The 24,779-nt window shown below is 43.5% G+C and overlaps 1 protein-coding gene across 1 annotated transcript in view; it reads right to left on the reverse strand.

Annotated features, from left to right (window-relative positions):
• Nucleotides 1–24,779, reverse strand: part of LOC311247279 (UPF0606 protein KIAA1549L-like) — a gene marked incomplete at both ends in the record, with an annotated part of 170,423 nt that overhangs the window by 65,181 nt on the left and 80,463 nt on the right. Inside the window, one exon of the mRNA XM_084337639.1 lies at nucleotides 11,382–11,578. Within this exon, the coding sequence (XP_084193765.1) occupies nucleotides 11,382–11,578 (197 nt within the window). The remainder of the gene's footprint in view (nucleotides 1–11,381; nucleotides 11,579–24,779) is intronic.

A 24,779-nucleotide genomic window follows, 5' to 3' on the forward strand; every position in this document is an offset into this window, starting at 1 on the left:
CAAGGAGTTCCTGCTCCCTCTCTCAAACACAAAACCGTGTCTCCCGTCTGCAGTGGCACTGGAGTGCACCTGCTCCCTTTATCCCCCAATTCATACCTGTTGTACATTCCTGGATGTAATTCTTGCCTACTTGGGAATACCATTAAAACAACCTGAAACGCTCCATTCTCCTCTCCTGTGTTCAGCGATTGGGCTCTGCTTAAAACCCACTCTCACAGCCAGATCCTCATAGCGGCGCTGTCTCGATAATGCAGTGTTATTAAAGCAGTGTTAAAGTTATGCATGTAGCCGATGGCCTGGAATAGTTTTTGGGATGCTGAATTCGCAGTAAAGGAAAATATCATCAGCCAATGGACATATGGATGGATCTACCAGATGGCGATCGATAACTTTAATGACCCCAAAGCAAAATAGATATACAGTATTTTTCCAAGGCATATAAACAAAGTAATTTAGAAGCTGTACCGGGCTGCACCGGGCAGAAAAGATCATTGATGCCAAGACGAAACGTTGCATTTTGCTGCATTAAGGTAAGACAATGGTTAATCTATTATTGGATGCCTTCATTTGAACACTTAATTTGCACTATATATTAAAAGAGTGGGGCTCGCCAGCCTCGCATAGCCTAGTGGGTGTGTGTGTATATTGACAAAAAAGGAAAAAAATTGCACGCTGTGCGCGTCTTCAGCGCACCCGCCGCCTATGACGTTATTATATCACTTATCTCCGCACCCCCAACTCTGACTGACTTCCCGCGGCCCTGTCGTCATCCGACTCCGACTCTGATCCCATCAGTAGAAGGGCTGTTTTCTTTTTAGCTTGTAACGTATAGCTTAACTTAGTTAGCAGCTAACGTTAGTTAAAAAGGGTTTTAACCGCGACAGGCATATAGTAATGGCGAGGGTATAAAGCATGTTAAAGACGCATTTATTGGACGCGTTGCTCATCGGGTCCTCCCAGGGCTGTGTTCTGAGCCCCCTGCTGTACTCACTATACACACACGACTGTGTGGCCAAGTTCCATGTGGCCAAGTTCTGTGTGGCCAAAAGAACGATACCTACATACACACTCCACATCCATGATGTACCCATAGACACACTACCGTACATACATTAGTGTACCCATACTCATTGTCACACCACACTTTCATGTACCAACACATACCCTCTGCTGCATATGCACTTATTCACAAGAAAAAAAGAATTGCAAAACATCATAGTAGAAAAAAAAGATTGCACATCGGTGGAAAATATAAATAAATACATTAGAGAATACCATTATTGCATTATTGCACATGTCCCAAAATCTGTCATATTGCACATACAAGTATATAGATGTAGATGTGGTGGCAATAGGGGGGGGGGGGGGTTGTTCAGTTCAGTGATGGCTCTCGGGAAGAAGCTGGAGGTGCAGAGCTTTGAAGGCCCTGTATCGCCTCCCAGATGGCAACAGGGAGAAGAGGTGGTGAGAGGGGTGCGTTTCATCCTTCAGGATGCTGCTAGCTCTGCGGAGGCAGCGCGTTCTGAAGATGTCATCCAGTGTGGGCAGGGGGAGACTGATGATTTTCTGGGAGGTGACTCTCTGGAGGGATTTTCTTTCACATTCTGTGCAGTTTGCGTACCATGCTGTGATGGAGTATGTTAAGATGCTCTCAGTAGGGCAGTGGTAGAAGACCGTAAGCAGCTCAGCAGACAGGTTGATTTTTTTTAAGTGTCCTTAAAAAAATAAAGCCGCTGTTGGGCCTTTTTTTTACCAGTGCAGTGGAGTTGGTGGTCCATTTGAGGTCCTCAGTGATGTGGGTCCCTAGTAACTTAAAGCAGGGGACTCTCTCCACTTCCTCACCTGCGACTGCGAGGATTAGGGGGGGGGGGGTCCACCCTGTGTCTCCTGAAGTTAATGATGATCTCTTGTTTTTTTATGTTTAATGTGAGATTGTTGTCCGTGCACCATCCAGTTAAATTGTGGACTTCATCTCTGTAGGGTGATAGTAAAGGGTTAACATTATGTAGTGTGGTAGTGAAAGGGTTATTACTAGGGATGTCCCGATCAAATTTTTTTTGCTCCCGATCCGATCCCGATCATGTGATTTTGAGTATCTACCGATACCGATCTTTCCCGATCCGATAAAAAAAAAAAAAAAAAAAAATGGAATTTATTTTTTATTTTTTTAGTCCCAATTTCTCACATTACATTCACCCTGAATGTTGACGTTATCCAGGTGAAAAGTTAACTTCATTCAAGCGAGGCATTGCAATCCTTGACATAAATCATTTGATGTATAATTAAATCAAAGGAAATGGGTTTGCGTCTGAGAGTGTGGCTGGTCTGCCGTTCTGCAGCTGGATACTATTGGTTTGTTTTGGCAAAATTCTTCTGCTCTGTGTGACAATAAATAAATGAATGATGATATGCAATTTAAACCCAAAACTAAGGCCTCAGTATGAGTTTAAGACGTGAACGTGGTCATGTTTGTAAAAAATTAAAATTAAATAAAAAATCCCGATTTTTTTTTTTTTTTTTTTTGTCGATCCTGATCTTCGGAAAATCACGTGATCGGCCCCGATCCCGATCACGTGATCGGATCGGGACATCCCTAGTTGTTACACTGCCCTCCCCCATAGTTGAGGTCTTTCACCCCTCCCCCAGCTGTTTACCCCCTCCCCTCCCCAAATCTACAGTTGCCCCCCCTCCTGACTATAAAGGAGCGCTCCTCTCTCTATTCTCTCTCTCACTTCCGGGTCTCGATAGCTGGTCACTCAGGGTTGATGATGTATTGATCACTCTGAGTTAATAAATCGTATTAACCGGATCCATTCGACTGAGTGAGTTATTAATATTATCTACACGTCCTACCACTGATGTGTCATCTGCAAACTTGTGTTTGAGGGGTGTATGGAGATGCAGTCATGTGTGTATATAGTGAGTAGAGCAGCGGGCTCGGCACGCAGCCTTGAGGTGAAGCCAGTGCTGAGGGACAAGCTGGAGGAGAGATGGGAGCCGAGGCTGACTGATCCACCTACACAGGGAGTCGCTGAGACCCAGGTCCAGGGGTTTGGTCTCTGATCCACCTACACAGGGAGTCGCTGAGACCCAGGTCCAGGGGTTTGGTCTCTGATCCACCTACACAGAGAGTCTCTGAGACCCAGGTCCAGGGGTTTGGTCTCTGATCCACCTACACAGGGAGTCTCTGAGACCCAGGTCCAGGGGTTTGGTCTCTGATCCACCTACACAGAGAGTCTCTGAGACCCAGGTCCAGGGGTTTGGTCTCTGATCCACCTACACAGGGAGTCTCTGAGACCCAGGTCCAGGGGTTTGGTCTCTGATCCACCTACACAGAGAGTCTCTGAGACCCAGGTCCAGGGGTTTGGTGACCAGTCTACTGGGGACAATGGTGTTGAACGCACTGCTGTAGTCTATGAAAAGCATCCTCACATTATGTCCCATTCTGGTCCAGGTGATGTCAGTGCTGAGTGGAGGGTTGTGGCTATAGCATCCTCTGTGGACCTGTCTGCCCTATAGGCGTACTGATGTTGGTCCTGATCTACGATGTGTAATGTACTGTGTAATGTATGAATTGTCAGGTCAGTCATCCATGGCCATAAGAAGACATGCATTGGTATTTGTTTTGTATACAAAGCCATCCTGGGGCAGCTACCAACTTACATAAGTCCCTCATTTTATCATTTTAAAGAAAGAATTGTGAGGACATTTTCTCTATGTTTTTATATTTGTGTGCTCTAACTATCTTGTTCTTATTTGTGTTTGTTTTAATGTTGTTCTATAGGTGAACATTTTCTGGCAGGGCCCACTTTAACCCTTTCACTACCACACTACAAAGGGTTAACCCTTTCACTACCACACTACAGATGGTTAACGCTTTCACTACCACACTACAGACGGTTAACCCTTTCACTACCACACTACTGACGGTTAACGCTTTCACTACCACACTACAGACGGTTAACCCTTTCACTACCACACTACAGATGGTTAACCCTTTCACTACCACACTACTGACGGTTAACGCTTTCACTACCACACTACTGACGGTTAACGCTTTCACTACCACACTACTGACGGTTAACGCTTTCACTACCACACTACAGACGGTTAACCCTTTCACTACCACACTACAGAAGGTTAACCTTTCACTACCACACTACAGAAGGTTAACCCTTTCACTACCACACTACAAATGGTTAACCCTTTCACTACCACACTACAGAAGGTTAACCTTTCACTACCACACTACAGAAGGTTAACCCTTCACTACCACACTACAGACGGTTAACCCTTTCACTACCACACTACAGAAGGTTAACCTTTCACTACCACACTACAGAAGGTTAACCCTTTCACTACCACACTACAGAAGGTTAACCTTTCACTACCACACTACAGAAGGTTAACCCTTTCACTACCACACTACAGAAGGTTAACCTTTCACTACCACACTACAGAAGGTTAACCTTTCACTACCACACTACAGAAGGTTAACCTTTCACTACCACACTACAGAAGGTTAACCCTTTCACTACCACACTACAGAAGGTTAACCTTTCACTACCACACTACAGATGGTTAACCCTTTCACTACCACACTACAAAGGGTTAACCTTTCACTACCACACTACAGAAGGTTAACCCTTTCACTACCACACTACAGAAGGTTAACCTTTGACTACCACACTACAGAAGGTTAACGCTTTCACTACCACACTACAGAAGGTTAACCTTTTACTACCACACTACAGAAGGTTAACCTTTGACGGTCACACACACGCTACCAAATGTACTGTCAGAGGCTTTGCCTTCCGCGGACATACCAAATCACATGATCTGAAACTGAAAGATTATACTTATGACATTAACATTCCACAATAAGCTATGTGTGACTTAATCATTACAATAAAACATCATTGTACTGGATCTTTAAGGTCTGCACTTTTGTGTCACATTTATTTTGTATTGTATTTGATCATAAATATGCAAAGAAAAAAGAATATCGGCAATATATCAGCCATCGGCCGCCCTGCTCTCTGAATATCGGCATCAGGCATTGGAAAAACCCATGTCAGTGGAGCATTAGCAGAAACACACAAACTCTTCCAGTCCACATAGTGATTTATATGCGCTTGTACAACTCAACTGTCCTAAAACCTGCCTGCCACTGACACAGCAGCTGAACAGACAGCCAGGCCTGAGGCAGACCTGGACTCCCGCCGCACATCAGAGGGTGCTTCAATGAACACTCTTGTGTCTCTTTTCCACTGCATGGCACCTACTCGACTCGACTCTACTCGCTTCGCTGATTTTCCACAGCAGGTAGTGACCCCCCCCCCGCACCAGTGTAGCTGGTCGTCATAGCGAGGGCGGCGTGACGCCATCTTCAACGCGACACACATACACAATGGAGGATATCGAAGCTAGCTATGAAGCTATGAAGCCTCTGCCTTATTAGCTAATGTACGCTAACCGCAATGCTAACGGTTAAGCTAACAAAATTTGCGATCTTTTTGTGAAACTAAACTCTTTGTCCTTGGTGGTAAATTGTGTCGCTGTTGGTTTTGTTTCATCAATAAAGCAGAATACACTGTGAATGTGTCTTTTTTTGTTTAGTAATAAATACTAATTAACAGTCTATTCTATTCTATTCTATAATGTTTAGTAGTATACCGAGGCTATTTAAAGATGGCGGGTTTGTGTTTTGTGCAGGACGTCCCCCGCGTAGCGCAATGATAACGTAGTGACGATTCTCTCGTACATTTACATTTACATTTAGTCATTTAGCTGAAACGCTTTTATCCAAAGCGACTCACACAAGTTCTGTACGACAAGTCATCAGGAAGGGCACAACTCTATCAGCTGAGTAACAATGTTCATCAAAGTGTTGAGTGCTACAGTGTAGGTTAGTTTATTAGGACAAGTGCATGACAGTAAGGTTAGTTAGGGTTAGATTTAAAAAAAAAAAAAAAAAGTTGGTTTGCAGTGTTTCAAGTCACTTTTTGGTATCGCTTCTCTACCCACTTGGAACCTCGACAGAGCAGGTACAAAAAAAAAAAAAAAACCCGGTACAAGGTATCATCCGCAAATTTTGCCAATGGAAAACCGAAAAGGCAGAGTAGAGTCGAGTCGAGTAGGTACCATGCAGTAGAAAAAGCGGCATTGGAGACCCAAAGATGTGGGAACGAGAAAAGTAAACTTTGGAAATCAACAGTGGTCTCCCAAGTCAAGAAGAAATCTAAACCTGGAGATTTCTCGAACCTGCTGAAATATGAACCAACTGAAATATAAATAAGTAACCGCCAGCGATAACCGGCATGGAGCCGAAATGGGATGTGACGGCGTATCACGTGCGACGTCGTCGGTGTGAGCTCGCCGCTTAAGTGGTTCATGAGGTGTGACGTCCCAGTGAAATAGTGGACCGTGCGACCGCTGTTCCACAATAGCCCATGTGTATTGAGAATGACATGCAGCACAGAGGCTGACAAAGCACAGCCTCGCTCTCTTAATGGCAGGAATTAATTGGCGTGGAAAACATTCATACCACATTACCATACAAGTGTGTGTGTGTGTGTGTGTGTGTGTGTGTGTGTGTGTGTGTGTGTGTGTGTGTGTGTGTGTGTGTGTGTGTGTGTGTGTGTGTGTGTGTGTGTGTGTGTGTGTGTGTGTGTGTGTGTGTAGGTGTGTGTGTGTGTGTGTGTGTGTGTGTGTGTGTGTGTGTGTGTGTGTGTGTGTGTGTGTGTGTGTGTGTGTGTGTGTGTGTGTGTGTGTGGGAAGGGGGGGTGGGGGTCGAAAGACCCGACTGATGGTTGGGTCTGTATCTCTGCATCATTACATAGCTGTGAAGCGTAACGGCCATTAGGCATATTGTTAGCCTGTTTGGGACCCATTAGCAACCCTGGAAGATACGTGAACGGGCATAATGGAAGAACGGTGATTATTATCTAACAAACGAGGAGAAAAGTAGAAGTCTGAGGGTATTATTGAATAAATACGATTGATTAAACCGATAACCATCTGATGTCGGAGGAAAGGTCTTCTACTCAAAAAGAGATAAGGACGCCACACTAAACGTCTTCCTGGGGGAAACTTAATGGAGCTCAGCCATGGGCCACTAAGCAGCTCAGCTATAGCAAGAGAGGAATTATTATTATATTGTTGTCAGAAGACATGTTGCTGTACTTTTATGTAATCTAATGTGAAGTACTGGATGTGCCAGGGTGACCTCCATAGATGGAATGTCAACTTATCTTTGCTTGAGTTACAATCATCCAACTGCCTTTTCTACCTGGCTCTGCAAAAACCACACGAATTGAGCATCACAATTGTTATTATGATATATTATTATTATTATTATTATTATTATTATTATTATTATTATTATTATTATTATTATTATTATTATTATTATTATTATTATTATTATTATTATTATTATTATTATTATTATTATTATTATTATTATTATTATTATTATTATTATTATTATTATTATTATATTAATATATTATTGTTAGCCATCAGCAGAAACCCCCTATAGGTTAACCCCAATTTTGTCATTTCAGTAACCGACAACTAGTATGGATACTAAAGGAAATGTTTCACACTACTAGATATTTATTATCATAATTAATTATTATTATATTTTATAATTTATTATATTATATACTTTATTTAACCAGGGTAATATTATTGATATTTCCAAGTGGGTGCTGACCAAGAAGGCAGCATTACAGATAATGTTCACATATCAAACAACATTAAAACAAGATAGTGAGAGCACACAAATACTAAAACATTTTAGAAAATGTCTTCACATTTCCATGAAAACAGATGATATGAATACAACGCTGTTTATTCATAACCTATAACTATTCATGAAGAAACAGCCTATGGGTGAGGGGTGGCGAGCAGGATTTCAATCACAGATGCTTCACTCAGACTCAGCACCTGCACTGAGAGGGATGCAAATTCATTCATTCAAACCTTCATTTATTCTCAAAAAAAGGACAATTGAGGTCATCCTCATTTTCAATATCGTCGAGACTTACGGACATTTCAATGCATATGTTTTTTACAATATAATAATAATAATAAATATTAATAACTATCTATATAGCACCTTTCACACATAGGCCGCAGCCCACAGCAAATAGTATAAAATTAACATAGGCGTAAAATCAGCATTACAGTTAATGGAATAAAAACAATGTATAAAGTGCAGACATAAGAATAGGTATAAAAGACAATAAAAGTAGTGCAACGTAAAACGTGCAGATATAATAATAGGCATAAAGAAGAACTTTGGTAAGAAACTCATCTTGACACTGGGACTAAAGCCAGACATGTTCTCTCAATCACTAAACAGTCGACCTCTTGGAGATAACAGGGTTCTACAGGGCCGTGCTGATTTTATTTAAACAACAAATGTATGTTTATTTTGCAGTAATTCTTTGTCGTTGCCGCCATCTTTAGTGTTACATCCCCTCACACTCCAGTTCTCAGGCTGCAGCTGGTTTAAAAGCTAAAGTAAACCGGCTTCTCTGCTGGCTGTGGCTCCAGGGGAGTTGAACAGTTCTGGCTCTGCTAGTTTATTTTCTATCTTTTGGCGCTTTTTTGGTGGACAAACCACCGCACATGTGCACCGTGACTCGTGACTGGAGACTAGCTCTGCTAGCACACATAGCCTACTGTGTACAGACGGTTTCAAACTGTATTTTACATTAGAAAGCAAACTAAATAAATGGACAAGAGAAAAAGAAATCTCAACTTGGTCAGTATTGTCATTTGGACAAGCAAAGCCATTACTTTAAGTTGCAGGCAAGAAAGACAAGTCTGTCCACTGTCTCTGGTTTTAAAGCTGCTCTGTTCACAATACAAAAAATAAATAAAAATGTATTCGATATTATTTTTATTATCGATTATAAAAATATATCGCAATAATTATCGTTATCGCTGATAGATACAGTGAGATACCAGGTTCTACAGGCTGATAGATACAGTGAGATACCAGGTTCTACAGGCTGATAGATACAGTGAGATACCAGGTTCTACAGGCTGATAGATACAGTGAGATACCAGGTTCTACAGGCTGATAGATACAGTTAGATACCAGGTTCTACCGGACCCTGCTGATAGATACAGTGAGATACCAGGTCCAGATACCAGGTGATACTGTACCAAATCAAATCAAATGTATTTGTAAGGCCCGACAACACACGTTGTCCATGGGCCGGACACGTCTTCTTTAAGCTACCCTTAAGGTCCTGAATGACATCATCACCTCCTTGGACTCTAAAAGCTGGTTTGCATCGCCACCTTTATTGATTTAGCTAAAGCCTTTGACTCAGTCAACCATTCCATCCTCCTACAGAGGCTCTCCAGCATTGGGCTTTCTTCAAAATCCTGCAGTTGGTTTGCCAGCTACCTTGCTAATCGTGTTCAGCAGGTGAAGACGGAGAACATCTTGTCTGACCCTCTCAACATCTTTAAAGGGGTGCCTCAGGGCTTCATCTTGGGTCCCTTGCTGTTCTCACTGTTCAACGATGTAGCCAAGGCTGCTGGAAATTCACAGATCCATCTATACGCTGACGACACCATCTTGTACTCAGCAGGCCCTTCACTCCACTCTGCGGCATCCACTCTTCAAATTAGTCTTACCTCTATTGAACAGTCCTTTCACAGTCTCCACCTTCTTCTCAACTCCAAGAAGACTAAATGTAGGCTATGCTCTTTAACAGAAAGCATGACACTGCTAGCACCCCTAAAATCACCTGTGCCGACGGCTCCGAGCTGGAGTTTGTTATCTCGTTTTTAATACCTTGGCCTCTGGCTAGACCCATCCCTTTCCTTCTCTACTCACATAAAACACCTGCAGGCCAAAGTCAAAGCTCGCAACAAAGCTTCCTTCACCCGCTCGGCCAAACATATTCTTGTCAAGATGACCATCCTCCCTATATTTGATTATGGCGACACCATCTATAGAATGGCATCCCAGCGTGCCCTCAGAAAACTCGACATACTCCATCATTCCGCCATCCGTTTTGCCACTAGTGCACCCTTCACCACTCACCATTGTGACCTTTATAACCTGGTGGACTGGACATCTCTTCACACCAGAAGGCTTCTTCACTGGCTTCAAATAATTTACAAAACCATGCTTGGTAAAACACCTCTCTACCTCTACTCCCTTCTAACCCGTCTCCACTTCTAACTACAGCCTAAGGTCCAGCAACTTCATCAAACTCACCATCCCCAAAGCCTGCACGGTTTCTGGACGCAACGCCTTCCGATTTGCTGCTGCATCTGACTGGAACACATTAAAAAACACTGCTTTTAAACTAAATCTGCAACAGATCTTAACCGACTGTTGCACCTGCTGACTGCCTCCCAATCGCATGCATAACCCTCTATTCTCTCCTCCCCCTAAGCCCCCTCACCTACCTCCCTCCCTCTCCCCCTTTCTTCTCTCTCTCTCCCTCTGGTTCTCGCTCTCCCTCTCTCTCCCTCTGGTTCTCGCTCTTCCTTTCTCTTTTTCCCTCTCTCCCTTTCCTTCTCTCTCCCTTATTTATTGTTGTCCTTGTATACTATTGCTACTGTCATTTTGTATTTTATTTACTTGTATGCATGTACATAACCTTGTTTTTGTTACAGCCTCCCACCCCCCCCCCCCCCTTCCCACAAAAGGCCTTTGCTTTTTGGACAGGCTGCTTTTGTATATAAGAATTTGTTCTTAATTGCTTGCCTGGATAAATAAAGGTTAAATAAAAATAAATAAAAAGATACCAGGTTCTACAGGCTGATAGATACAGTGAGATACCAGGTTCTACCGGACCCTGCTGATAGATACAGTGAGATACCAGGTCCAGATACCAGGTGATACTGTACCAAATCAAATCATGTCAAATCAAATGTATTTGTAAGGCCGGACAACACACGTTAATGTCCCCATGGGCCGGACACGTCTTCTTTAAACAAGTCAAGAAGAAACATCACAATAAGTCAAGAACAAAACAAAAACACCATAAAATCCAAAACATTTCAAATAAATGCAAAATCAAAAAAGGGCAGGGAAAAAAGCAAAAAAATAAAATAAAATAAATGCAACACTCCCAGACGCGAAGGTAAGGACAAACTCACTAAAACCTAGCAATAGGAAAAAATGCACCACAGGCAATGTGGAGGAGAGAAACCTTAGAAGGGCCATTCAAGGGGGACTCTCCCTTCTTAGATGTCGGTGATAGTAGTGTTGCAGTAAAAACAGGCGAGACAGTTGGTAAGCATGCACTCATACGTGTAATGAAACACAGATAAGTGCGTGTGATAGCAGCTGAACATTTCACCAGGGTTCTACAGGGCTAGATACAGTGTTTCTTTACCTTTTGCGTATGTCAGCGCTGAGGTTCTTCTTGCTGACGGTACTGTCCAGGTGCTGCAGGGTCTTCTCCAGGGACAGAGGAGTGTCCCGGAGGGGTAGGGACAGAACCAGGGTGTCCTGGGCAACCGGCAAGGTCTCCTCACCACCGCCTCCCTGCTGGCCCAGGTGCTGCTTGGCGTAGTCGAACCCCTGAACTGGCTGGGGGGGGGACGACGACATTCTTAATACAGGAATACATGGATGTAAGCAGGTGGATTGACATGCAGGCAATACGTAGATATTCGAACACAATAACCGCTGGTAAAAAAACAGAAACACACTGATACTGTTTAAAGCAGTGTAGTAATATTTGATAAACCATAAATCCTAAACGTACTGGAAAATGTTCCTAATAGAAAAGGTTCTAAGTAAGCATAAGGACTGGTCATAAAAGATGTCTTTCAGTCATGAACCACAGGGGGCCAGGCCCTGAGGCTACATTGCAATAAAATAGAACAGATGGTTGTCCCTAGGTTAAGGAACTTTGTAAATAATCATAAGTCATTTAATTAGAAAATACTACTGGATTTGTGTGCAAAATGAATGCTTTATACTTTTAGTCTTAAACAATAAGTGGTTAATAGGTTGGCAATCAAATATAGTTTAAACCTGATTAACCTATAGTGATTTAGAGTGTGTGTGTCTACAGAGACTTGGGGGCACAACAGGAGGTAGATTTACATACAAAGTGTGGGCCAGCAGCTGAAACAATGAGATGACCACATAACATGAAGTTGTTATTTCCTGCCCCGTGGCCTGGGGACACAGGGTGCAGCCCAAACTGGTCTGATTACGACATGTGGAGACAGCTGCGGTAGGAGGGACTAAGAGTCACTATCTCAGTAACTCAAGTAAACTTTCAAATGTCTGTTTCTATACTTAGATTCGCTTAAAATGAACTGCAAATGATCCTGTTATATTGTGGTAACAATTCTGAATATAAGGATATGAAAAATGCCATGTTTATGAATAAGAATCACAGAGTGTGAAATTAAGCCACTTCTTAAACTACATTGGAAAACACAAAGTGCTGAATAATAACTGTATAAAATAGATATGGATTTAAGTCAAAAGAAGATGATTAGACTACTATAGAAGTGGGCTTAATGGTAAAACTACTGTGATTCTCATTTAGCATCAAGAGAAACTATTCAAAAATGATATCTCTGTGTGTATGAAATCAATCTCAATTCGAATATATATATCTTGGGGTTAATAACCAAAGTATTAAGTTAGTTTAGACGGAATCTAGTTCTCTGATCTGAAACAAAGTAGAGAGGGTTGGCTTACTGAGGACAACCTTCTATTTCAAATTCAAACTTAGAAAGGCCGTGATTGGAGGAAAACATCTGCTGGACGTCACTCCGGTGATCTCACGCAGACACTCCCGGCTTTTGATAAAAGGGGGGGTGTTGTGACTGTGGGGAGACTCTGAAACGGAACAACACAGGACGACACCCACCTTCACACAGACGACAGCGCGCACAGCCCTCCTTATGTGTGAAAAAACTTGCCACTTGTTATTGTCATCATTACCCTCAAGTAAGAATAACAAGCTGAGAGAGGGACTCATCCCTCGATCACATGCCACTATGCACAGTATTGTAGGGTAACCCAGCAAGTTGTGGGCTCAGCCACGTTGTCTAACGTTACATGAACACACACAACTTCTCATCATACAATAAAAACCCAGTTAATTTTTACTGACGTAAAAAACAACGCTGTTCCTAGGTAGAGAGAAAGGCACACGCCTTGGCCAACGCTACCCAAGCTATACAAAGCGACCAAGACAATTCACACACAGCACATGTCGTATCTCCAAATGTAGTGAAGTAACATATGTTTTGTAGACAAAGACATCGTTATTAACAAAACATTCGGGAGGGGAAGGAGTGGGGTAATGTCCAATGGACATCTTACCTGCACCAAGGAACGCAGGGCGAAAGGCCGCAACCAGTGATGTACCTGAACGCGTTAGTATTTTGGGCGAACGTGAACTGAACGTACTGATTATCCGCTAAATGAACGTTATTGAGAACGTGTTCATTATCAGCGCTGTATAGCGGCGTTCAAACGTGCGTTCATTCTCAGCACTCTATTATAACGGCGTTCAAAGGTGTGCCAGATTTCATATGCATTTCAGCCGAAAACCCAGTTAAAACACACCGTAAACAGGCTACAAAAGTATGCGGAAAACCACCCGATCTGGCAACGCACCTGTTACCCCCTGGCTACGTCATCAGACTCATCACAACAAACAGACCAGACCGGAACAGCGGAATCTGCAAGCAGAAGCCGAGAGCTACAGCAGCAGGTCGAGAGCAGCACTCGCTCAGAGTCAGACCCTACCTCTACGACGTCGGCGTATGAGCATTTAAAAGAGTTTAACGTTAAAGTCAGTACTGACTCAGACGGAAAAAATCTAACGTTTGTCTGTGAACTTTGTCCACCCGGTTTGAAGAAGCAAGTCCGCACATCGACGACGTCGACAGCAAACCTTAAAGTTTAAACGGCACATTGAGAATAAGCAAACGTCCTGTTTTTGTTTTCATAATAAAGACAATTCAAGCTAAGTTTTTCCTCATGTTTTTGAAAATATACTGTAGAGATGAAAGCTGCAGCTTCTACTAGTGTGGACTGAATGGGCGACAGCAAAGCGTTATGGAAATGCATTGATTGATTGATGAAAACTTTATTAACAGATTGCAGAATGGGTACAATATACAGTACAGCTCAATACACACAATTGTTAAGAAGAGAGAAAGACTTTCGTCTTGTTTACATCAGGGTCCCCCATTTTCAATTCATCAGGACATATATGACAAATGAAAAATGAAAATGCCAGTATTCCGATTGCTGTCTGGTTCAATAATTTTTACAAATAATAGCTCGCAGCCAGCAACGTATTGAAAAAAGAACTATAAAAATAAAATAAAAAGAACTATAAACTATAAATTAGTTCTTTTTTGAAACCATGAACTTTAGTTAAATTTTTTGAATTATGAACCTTGAACTGAACAAGTTCATTTAAAAAATTGTGAACTGTGAACTGAACTAGTTCATGTAGAAAGTGAACTTTCCCAACACTGGCCGCAACACAGGTTGGTCTCCACGTTGACGAAGGCCTCTCGCTGGCGGGGCAAAAAGAAGCTATGGCCGGAGCCTCGCTCCGGCGAGACGTCCCCCCTCCTGCAGCCGGTCATGGTGCAGGCCTGACTACATCTTCTGTCAAAGATGATGTCGTAGTCAGAGTGCCAGGGCCTGCTATTCTCACGGCTACGCCAATGGTCGTAGCACAAGCTAACAGCTAACAGCTAACCCTAAACTAACTGATAGCATCAAGCTAACGTTCCAAGCCGAGCGAAGCCGGTAGCTAACGTCATAGCTAACAGCTAACTGGCTAACAGTTAGCTCAACCCGGCTATCGCTAGCCACTAGCTCACGCAGAAGCAAGCTAAGCGGCTACCACTGAAAACTGCACAATGTGAGAAAAGCAATACAGGCCAACACTTCAGACAGCCGCTGTCTTTTCCTCTTCTCATCCGAAGAAAAGAAGGGAAAAAAGGCAACATATGTCCCTCTTCAGAACGGTGTTTACCAGACACAGCGGTGCCGGCAACAAGTCCCACGCGGACTATAGCCAACTTGAGCATGGAGATATTCTCATAATGAAACACCAAGCTCACCTCCCTCGCACCGGGTGCTTTTCATCTTGAAAATCTGGGCCAGCACGGCGACAGTGGGTATCCGTTTGTCCAGAGACCCGGGGAATCGAACCGCAGATTCGGAATCACGGTCCCAGGAAAACAAAGCTCTTACTTGAGGAGGAGCTAATGTTAACGTGGGCATCAAACCAGAACCCCCTCCACGCCGCTAAGTGGCAGCGAAAAAGGATACCAGCCTGGAGCCGGCCTTCGTAAGCTGTGTAGTTGTTCCCCCCACAACCGACACACCTGGCGCCCGCGTCGCAAAAACATCACCCGCCCCAGAGAGGCCGTCAGCCCTCACACGGCCGAGCGTCTCCCAAGCAAAGTGTCCAACTGCAGAGCCGGAGGTAATGCCGGTGGGGATTGCTCAGCGATGCGAGCCCCTAATACGAAGCGCCGGTGGGAGTCAGAATGATCATCATCTTCTAGACACTCCGGTGGCGTTAGACATTATCGCTGTATTTCCTCGAAAATACTGAGAGAGAAAACAAAGATATAATGTCAACGCAGCTCCTTCTCTTCAACGTAGCTCCTTTCTAACTATTTCGGCACTAAACTCAAGTGGTGTATACAGACACTTGTCGGTGGTGAAAATAAGGAAGGAGCTGTTAGTATGGCCACATCCCCGCTTATGTAGAGGAGCGGATGGGGGTGTGGCCAGGCGGATGGGTGTGTACATGTGAAGACATTTATTCAGTATTAAACTGGATATGGATATGTTCCACTAAGAGCGCAGAGCGTAAGCTATACGATATATAACCGGGGCTTAGCGCGCTGCTGTGCAAAGACGTGGATAAGCACTGCTTTAATTGAGGCCCTTTTCATCTTTCTTTCTGACTAATGTGAAATAAGCGAGTCTCCATGGGCCTGAGGACGGAGGAGATTCTGAACCTCCTTCAATGAAGTCAGATATTGTATGAATCACAAGAGCTCACAAAGATAGTAGAGACTCCCAGTGGGAGGCTCTGCTGCTCCACTTCCTACTGGCCTGAAAACAGCCTTTTTATTTTTAAACAAAGACTATTAGATATACTATAACTGTTAGCTTTTATAGTAAATTATGTTCTTAAAACATTCAAACTGTGATAATATGAAACAAAAAGAAAAACACAAAAGAATAAAGATTCTGGTGTGATTTGCGCGATTTGACCGCAGCCCACATGTGGTCACGAATGTAAGGGACAAAGGGGTCCAAATATGACCACGCATAAAGCTGCCCTCCACCCCATTCTCACACACACACATGCACATGCACATGCACACGCACACACACGCATACACGCACACACACACACCTCTTCAAAGATTTAGAGCGGCTTGTCTTCAGCCCCATAAACTGTCTGTCATCAATATTGCCAAGACCTCAATGTACCCAAGTCACGGTAAAATCAATATGCAATATTCCCCTGGCTAAACTACACAAAGTCTTTAACACGTCGACACACATACACATAATAATACACACATGTACACACACACACACACACACATGCACACACACACACACACACACACACACACACACACACACACACACACACACACTTGTGATTATGTTTTCACACAAGCTAAAGTGCTAGAGTGCATATTGTCACATAGACACTGGAAGGTGAAGTGATACAGTGTAGGCTTTCGACCGTGCTACGTGCAATTTCATTTAATTTGTGTCTGTTGTCATTTATTTATTTATTAATTCACTGTCATTTGCAGTGTTTGTGTAGTGCTTTTATTCATTTTCGGACATCACAGTGACTATACATGTAAAACGCTTTTCAGAGTTCGTAAATCCAAATTCAAGGTTTGAAAGTCAATGAGCATCATGAATATTCGCGCTGGTAATCATCAGCGGGGTGCCAGGCACGTAGCGCGGTCGAAAGCCTACAAGGTTTTGATCCCCCACCCCCCTCTGGAATGTTGAATTTAAATGCAAATACAAGCAATTGCGTTATGCCGACAGACCGCTGTAAATGCGCGTGTGTTCTTAACGCCTCACGTGTACAGTATACAGTAATAACGTTGATTCTACAGACATCTTCTGAATTAAATAATTATAATAATACTGCAATAAATACGACAAAATATGGCATTCAACCGATGTATTGAATATCGTTTACTCATAAAATGCTTAAAATCTTGTTCTATTCACTATCCTGTGATTAGAAAAGAGCTTCGAGCCCCACTAATACGCAGCGCGAATGCACTCGATCGAGAAGTTGCATACAATAAAGTATTTGACCACTTTTTATGATATAATTCAGTTTTTCGTTTATTTTCTAGGTGAAGATAATTAGAAATTATTTGGAATTTTTTTTAGTTGCATTGCTTTTTCTCCGTTCTCTGCTTGATATAATTGCGCAGAACGGCAGAATTTAATGAGGCAGTTTCTCTCCTCCTCTATTTTCAATTCATATATTTAAATTTAGGGTTTGTGAAATAATATTTCATGATGATCTTGTATCTTAGTTTGGGAAATATTATTTTTGGAAAGTTGTGCTTCGATCAGTGATTGATCTGAAGCCTGTGGCTATCCATCAACGCTGCAAATCGGGATCAGTTCTGTCAGGCTTTGCGCCTCCTGGTGGCATAATAACAGAACAGCACTCAACCTCAATAGAGCAGTCGTCTGGTAATCGGAAGGCTCCTTGTTCCGATTCCAGCTCCTCCTGGCAGCTTGTTGAAGTGTCCTTGAGCAAGACACTTAACCCCTAACTGTTGTTACCTTGCATGGTTGCCTCCGCCATCGGTGTGTGAATGTGTGAGTGAATGGGTGAATGTGAGGCATAATGTGTAAAGCGCTTTGGATAAAAGCGCTGTATAAATGCATCCATTTTCATTACAACCATTGACCATTGTGGTATAATATAATGTTCTCATGTAAAGATATTCCCCTCCCCTGTGTCCCCTTACCTGTGCCCCCCCCCCTCTCTGTGGAATAAGACATTCCCCTCCCCTTTCTCCCCAATCCTGTGCCCCCCCCCCTTTTCTCCCCAATCCTGTGCCCCTCTCCCCAAACCTGTATCCCCCCCCCCATTTGACCTATCAAATGGGACCACATCCCCCCCCTTGTTAACTATATAAGTCTCCTCCCGAGATCAATCCAGGGTCTTTCACCTGGGTCATTTCAGCTGATCACCTGGGGCGAAGCCCTCAGCCATTCTCTCTATGTACTCATGTATATTTCTATCTGTCTGGATAATAAACCTTGTGGGATATTTGTGGATATCCTGAAGAAGAATGTTCTCAGTCAACCGAGGTCAAGATAACAAGGTTTATTATCCAGACAGATAGAAATATACATGAGTACATAGAGAGAATGGCTGAGGGCTTCGCCCCAGGTGATCAGCTGAAATGACCCAGGTGAAAGACCCTGGATTGATCTCGGGAGGAGACTTATATAGTTAACAAGGGGGGGATGTGGTCCCATTTGATAGGTCAAATGGGGGGGGGGGGGATACAGGTTTGGGGAGAGGGGCACAGGATTGGGGAGAAAAGGGGGGGGGGCACAGGATTGGGGAGAAAGGGGAGGGGAATGTCTTATTCCACAGAGAGGGGGGGGGGGGCACAGGTAAGGGGACACAGGGGAGGGGAATATCTTTACATGAGAACATTATATTATACCACACCATTGTCAGGCTCCACAACAGTGGGCAGGGACTGCTGCCAGACATCCAATTGCAACTACTAGGAGCCTAAAAAGGACAATAACACTACCATATTCATACTGCACCTTATGTGAATACTGTATATTTCAGTTAGTTAGTTAGTTAGTTAATTATATTGATTTGTTATATTGTTTACACTGCTTGTTTTTACTACCTGTACCTCCCCTCCCCCTCCCCCGTGCTGCTATGATGCCTGAATTTCCCCAAGGGGATCAATAAAGGAATATCTTATCTCATCTTAAACATTTCCAACTTCACCACCTTGAAGTTAGTAAAATAAAAATAAAAGTGAAATACCCATTTGACACGATATCGTGTAATAATGTATCACACGATATTATATAACGTTCTGAATGGGTTGTCGTGCCTAAGAGCGCCCTTGACAGATTGATGGAGAAGTAAAGGAGCAGATGTGAGCGTGCCCGCTAAACAAACACACAGCTCGGTGCACACGGCGTGCGGGGGGGCGGCGAACACAGTGCAATCTAGGTCAGAGTGGGCACTGGGTGGATGCAGACGGGAGCAGCAGGAGTATAGTAGATGCAGTAGGTGCTCCTGGGTCTGGCCAGGTATCCTCTTTACTCGTCCTGCTGGCCTGGTTTCTCACTACTCCCGTCTGGTTTCTCTTATATTCACACGAGACCACAATCTGACCTTGTTCTACAATGAAGAACACGTGCACAGAGACACCAAAGGCATACAGAACTGAGGCACACAATCAAGACGTACACAGTAGCAGGGCTGACCTCGACTAGTCAAATAGTCGACCAATCGATTGAAAGGAGCCGTAGTCGACTGCCAACCTCTTAGTCTAATGTCAAAAAAATATATATATATAATTATAATATATATTATAATAATTATTAATTAATCATTAACACTTTGGTTGCCTTGGGTTAAATTAATGATATACCATAGATTGCCAGCGCTATTTGTCTATGGAGTCCCCTCCTCAAGTAAGTCCCCTTCTTTGCAGGGCTATAACTTTTTAAATTCTATTGCTACATTGCCATTATTAGGGCCCATTCAAAGTCCTATATGTATTGTTCATTGTGTAGCAACGTTAAACTTTTTCATTCACATATTCATAGTAAAGTATGGTCTAATGTATAAGTATGTTTTCATCTCTTTCTGCAGCTTTCTCCAGAACGTGATCTATAGCCCCAAATGCATTATATTGATGATGAAATACAGTTTGATGGCAATCAGCGCGATATAAAAAATTCCAACTAGACGTACTTCTAGAAGTTACTACACGTCATCTGATGTTGACCGGATGGGCGAGGGGGCGTTTATAATTCCGTGGGCAGCGTTATACCAATCATCTAATGTGGGTCAAATGTTGATAATAGCAGTTAGTATCTAACACGCTGAAACTCACCCCAGTCTCCGCGCGCCGTTGGGCGATCATCGTCGAGTAGACATTTTATCATTATGGGATATATTTTTACCCGGTCCATCTCCAGCTTGTATAATGGTATATACGTCCAAATCATGTTGTTTATCGAGTTATTGCCAATCGATCACCGTGTAGCGTGACGAGCCAGAGTCCCATGAACCATAGCGAGCGCCCGGAAGTACTACGGTCGTCATGACAACCTCTATTCAACATCCTGTATGGCGATTGCGCCGATCGGCCACCAGATGGCGCTCCTGAACCGCCAGAGAGCTCAGTGGGTCCTGCTGGTGGATCTCAGGCCAGCGGAGGGGACATATGAATCCGATCGCAGATTTTTGAAATATTGATATAAGGACGCTGTACAGCGTCCCCCGGCAACTTTAGCATGGCCAGCAAAGACGTGAAAAGACGTGTCCCGGCACTCAAAGTGTTAATAATAAAATAAATTTTTTTATCATTCTTTCCAAAAGCAAAGTGGCCTAGAATGGCTAATGGTGCACATACCAGCGAGGCTAACTGCCTAAGAAAACGGGCACAGAGGCACTGAAAGAGGATTTCACCCGTCTAATGAACACACTAGAGTAGACAAATATCAAGATGCATCCATCAGTGGACCAATTGCATGCTTTCGCAGAGGACAAGAAGCCTTCAGTCGACTCCTTCAGACATTAAGCGGGGGGATTCGACTATCGGCAAATTTTGGCAAATCAAAGTCGACTGTACAAATCCTTAGTCGGGGACAGGCCTAATACACAGACACACACATGCACATGGTAAATGGACTGCATCTATATAGCAGCTTTCATTCAAAGCACTTTACAATTTCCTCACATTTTAACCCATTCACTCACTCACACATTCAGGGGCGGACCTAGCACATTTGGCGCCCTAGGCGAGATTCACCACTGCGCCACCATTGTAATATTTTATTTTAATTTTTTTTATGGCTTTTGCCTCTTCATAGTTCTCTAACGTTAGTCTTTCTTTCCTCAACGCTCAATTCTATAAACACTTGACCGATACCCATCAATGCACAGCGCTCTAGCATGTTCTGACTGTGAACACCTAAAGCTGAGGCTCAGACCGACCGACCGTTTTAGATTTTTGGCTCATTTTCCCTTATGTTAGAATTTTTTTTATGTAAAAATAATGGTTGCCGATATAGAGGGGGGCGCCAAAACTGCACAGAGAAAAAAAAAAAATTAATTTTTTTTTTTTTTTTTTTTTTTTTTTTTTTGCGCCCCCCTCTGGGTGGCGCTCTAGGCGACCGCCTATATCGCCTGTAGGAAGGTCCGCCCCTGCACACATTCACACATGGATGGCGGAGGCGACCATGCAAGGTGCCGAACTGCTCATCGGGAGCAGTTAGGGGTTTAAGTGTCTTGCTCAGGGACACTTCGATGCGCTGCCCGGGAGGAGCGGGAATCGAACCGGGAACCTCTGGATTACCAGACGACCGCTCTATACCTCCCGAGCCACTGTCGCATATACATACAAACACACACACACACACACACACACTCACACACACACACACACACACACACACACACACACACACACACACACACACACACACACACACACACACACACACACACACAGCAAGGTAGGCAGTACATCCACACATAACATAAGAGGAAAGTGGATAGAAAGCCGTGCACACACACACACACACACACACACACACACACACACACACACACACACACACACACACACACACACACACACACACACACACACACACACACACACACACACACACACACACACACACACACACACATGTATGCTCACCACACACACACACACACACACACACACACACACACACACACACACACACACACACACACACACACACACACACACACACACACACACACACACACACACACACACACACACACACACACACACACACACACACACACACACACAATGTCCTAAGCATAGTCCTTAGTGGTAATTGGGGGAGAAGCTCGGTAGACAGATATATAGGATAATGGACTTGCACTATAATAACAACACATACGAGGGATTTTGTTTCGTCAAAGTCAACGCGTTTCTCTGCATATGTTGGGGCGGAGGATCTGACCTCTCTGGTGAAATGCATCTGGTGTGTAGGTGGCTACGTCTGTGTGGATCTAATCTCTGACTCTAACTCTTGTACTAACATCAAGCTATCTGAAAGCTACACGGAGGAGGCATTTCAGTCTTATGACTTATGTGAAAACCCAACATACTGGAAACTGGAATGGGTGCTTGTTGGAGCACATTATGTCCGCAACATGCTACAGTTGGCAATAAATATGTCCCCCCCCAATGAATGCAGGATGTAGCTATGGCATGTACACATACGTTTTATGTCGTCTCTTGTGGCCTTTTCAGCATGTGTATGAGTCAGTGCTTTCATGCAGTTTTAACACTTTGAGTGCCACGGACGCTTTTTGTCGTTAGTTCATGCCACCAGTTGAATGCCAGCAATGCTATATAGCGTTTGTTTGTCGTTTTTATTTTTATTATTAGCGATTTGAATTCATACTTCATCAATCGAGCCTCAGCTGCAGACTCTCTCTGCGCTCCATTGGGAAAATACCGCCCCCTATCGTCTCTCCCTGTGTAACTGCACCCCATTGGATTAGACTGATGGGGGGGGGGGGGGGTGGGGTCCTGTTTCCTAATTTTACTTTTCCGTCAAGCCATCTGAAGGATCGAAGTGATTGCCGAGCCGGAAAACAACGTGGAATACATATTTACAGTACCCAGCGCTGAATCAATAAACGCGATCGATATTTGGAATGGCGATCAGGAATTGGAATAATCTTTTTGTAGAACATCTGTTCTGAGGTAAGCAATTTATTTGACCAGTCTTGGGGTAATCGGATCTGTTTTCACCTATATATCAGCGTGTGCCCCATGTGTGTGTGTGTGTGTGTGTGTGTGTGTGAGAGAATATGAAATGAGAGAATATATTTTTCAGCCCGCTTCTCTAGCGTGCATAAGTACACATATACTATCGATAATCTAGCGTTTATTTGGAAACTATTCATAAATAGGCAGAAAAATTACAAAATTTTTTGTGTATTCCAGAATATTCCAGTAAATGCCGTTTATCACGGAATCTATATATTTTCCTGAAACTTTCAAGAAAACGAGGGCTTTTCAAAATGCTATAAAACGGAAATGAACCGATTAAAAACAATCCGTTTCGACAATGTTGACTGCAAACAAGTCATTGATAAGCGACGGGGCAGATTAGACACATAATTTAAGACATAGATTATGCGTTTAGAGCGCTATCATTGAAGTGGGTGGTGGCATTCAACGGGGGTAAGGCACACCGCATTGCTGCTCAAAGTGTTAAGATTGATGTGCTTTTAGCAACACAAGTTGTTTCCAATAGTAGTTTCCTAGCGTTTACATTAGGCAGTCCACAATTTGAAACCGAAACTCTGACTGCACAACCAGAAGTCTGCAAATCATGTTATGATTTCTCAAAACGCAACTGAGTAACACCAGCTGGTTATGACATACAAGTAGGGGTGTAACGGTACACAGAAGCCACGGTTCGGTACGTACCTCGGTATTGGGGTCACGGTTCGGTACAAGTTCGGTACAACAGAAAAAATATATTAATAATAATTATTATTAATATCATTTTTTTAATATATATTTTTGTATTTATATTATATTTATGATAATTATTATAATTATTATTATTAAATATAATAATTTTCTATAGGCTTGCCGTGGTAGTCAGTGATACTGGTGTCATTCTGTGTTCAGGCATCCACTTGCCTACTGCCCCTTTAACAATTTATCCTTGATAAGTTTCAGTTTCACTTCTAGAGAATTTAACTTCACGACGAGACTGAATACTAGAGAACAGATGACATGTTACAAGAATAAGAGCGCATGCTATGCTGCATGCACGGTGTGGGACTGAAGACGACGATCTTGACGGCCCCCACGGGAGACCTGATGGCGGAAGCACAAGCCCTGGACGACAAGCGTAATGCAGATGCATACTTTGAGTTAGCACCACTGCTCGACGACACAAGCTTGGGGCTGATATTCCGCGACACTAAAGACAAAGGCAGAGAAAGCCTGGGGGTGTTGAGAGAACATTATATCGGGCAAGGAAGACCCAGAGTCGTGGCCCTCTACATAACACTAACAGCACTGAAGAAGGGGCACACCAAGACTGTGACAGAATACGTCATCAAAGCTGAGCAGATCATGACGGCATTGAAGAGTGCAGGAGAAGCACCTAGCGATGGGCTAATAATGGCAATGGTGATGAGAGGACTACCGGAGCTGTACAAACCGTTCACACTCCTGGTAACACACGGTTCAGCGAACATGACGCTGGGAAAGTTCAAGGCCAAGTTACGAAATTTCAAGGCCTCAGAAGATATCCACCCGCCAGCGACGCCGAGGGAGAAGACCAGGCCCACGACGGAGCTGGCGTGTTGGTGATGCGGAGAGAAAGGCCATCGGAGAGGCGACTGCACAAAGACTGTCTGGTGTAGCTTCTGCAAATCCACGGGGCACACAGACAGAGCGTGCATGAAGAAACGCGACCA

Source organism: Notolepis coatsorum, assembly GCF_963971535.1.
Source record: "Notolepis coatsorum genome assembly, chromosome: 20".
Classification (NCBI taxonomy): domain Eukaryota; kingdom Metazoa; phylum Chordata; class Actinopteri; order Aulopiformes; family Paralepididae; genus Notolepis; species Notolepis coatsorum.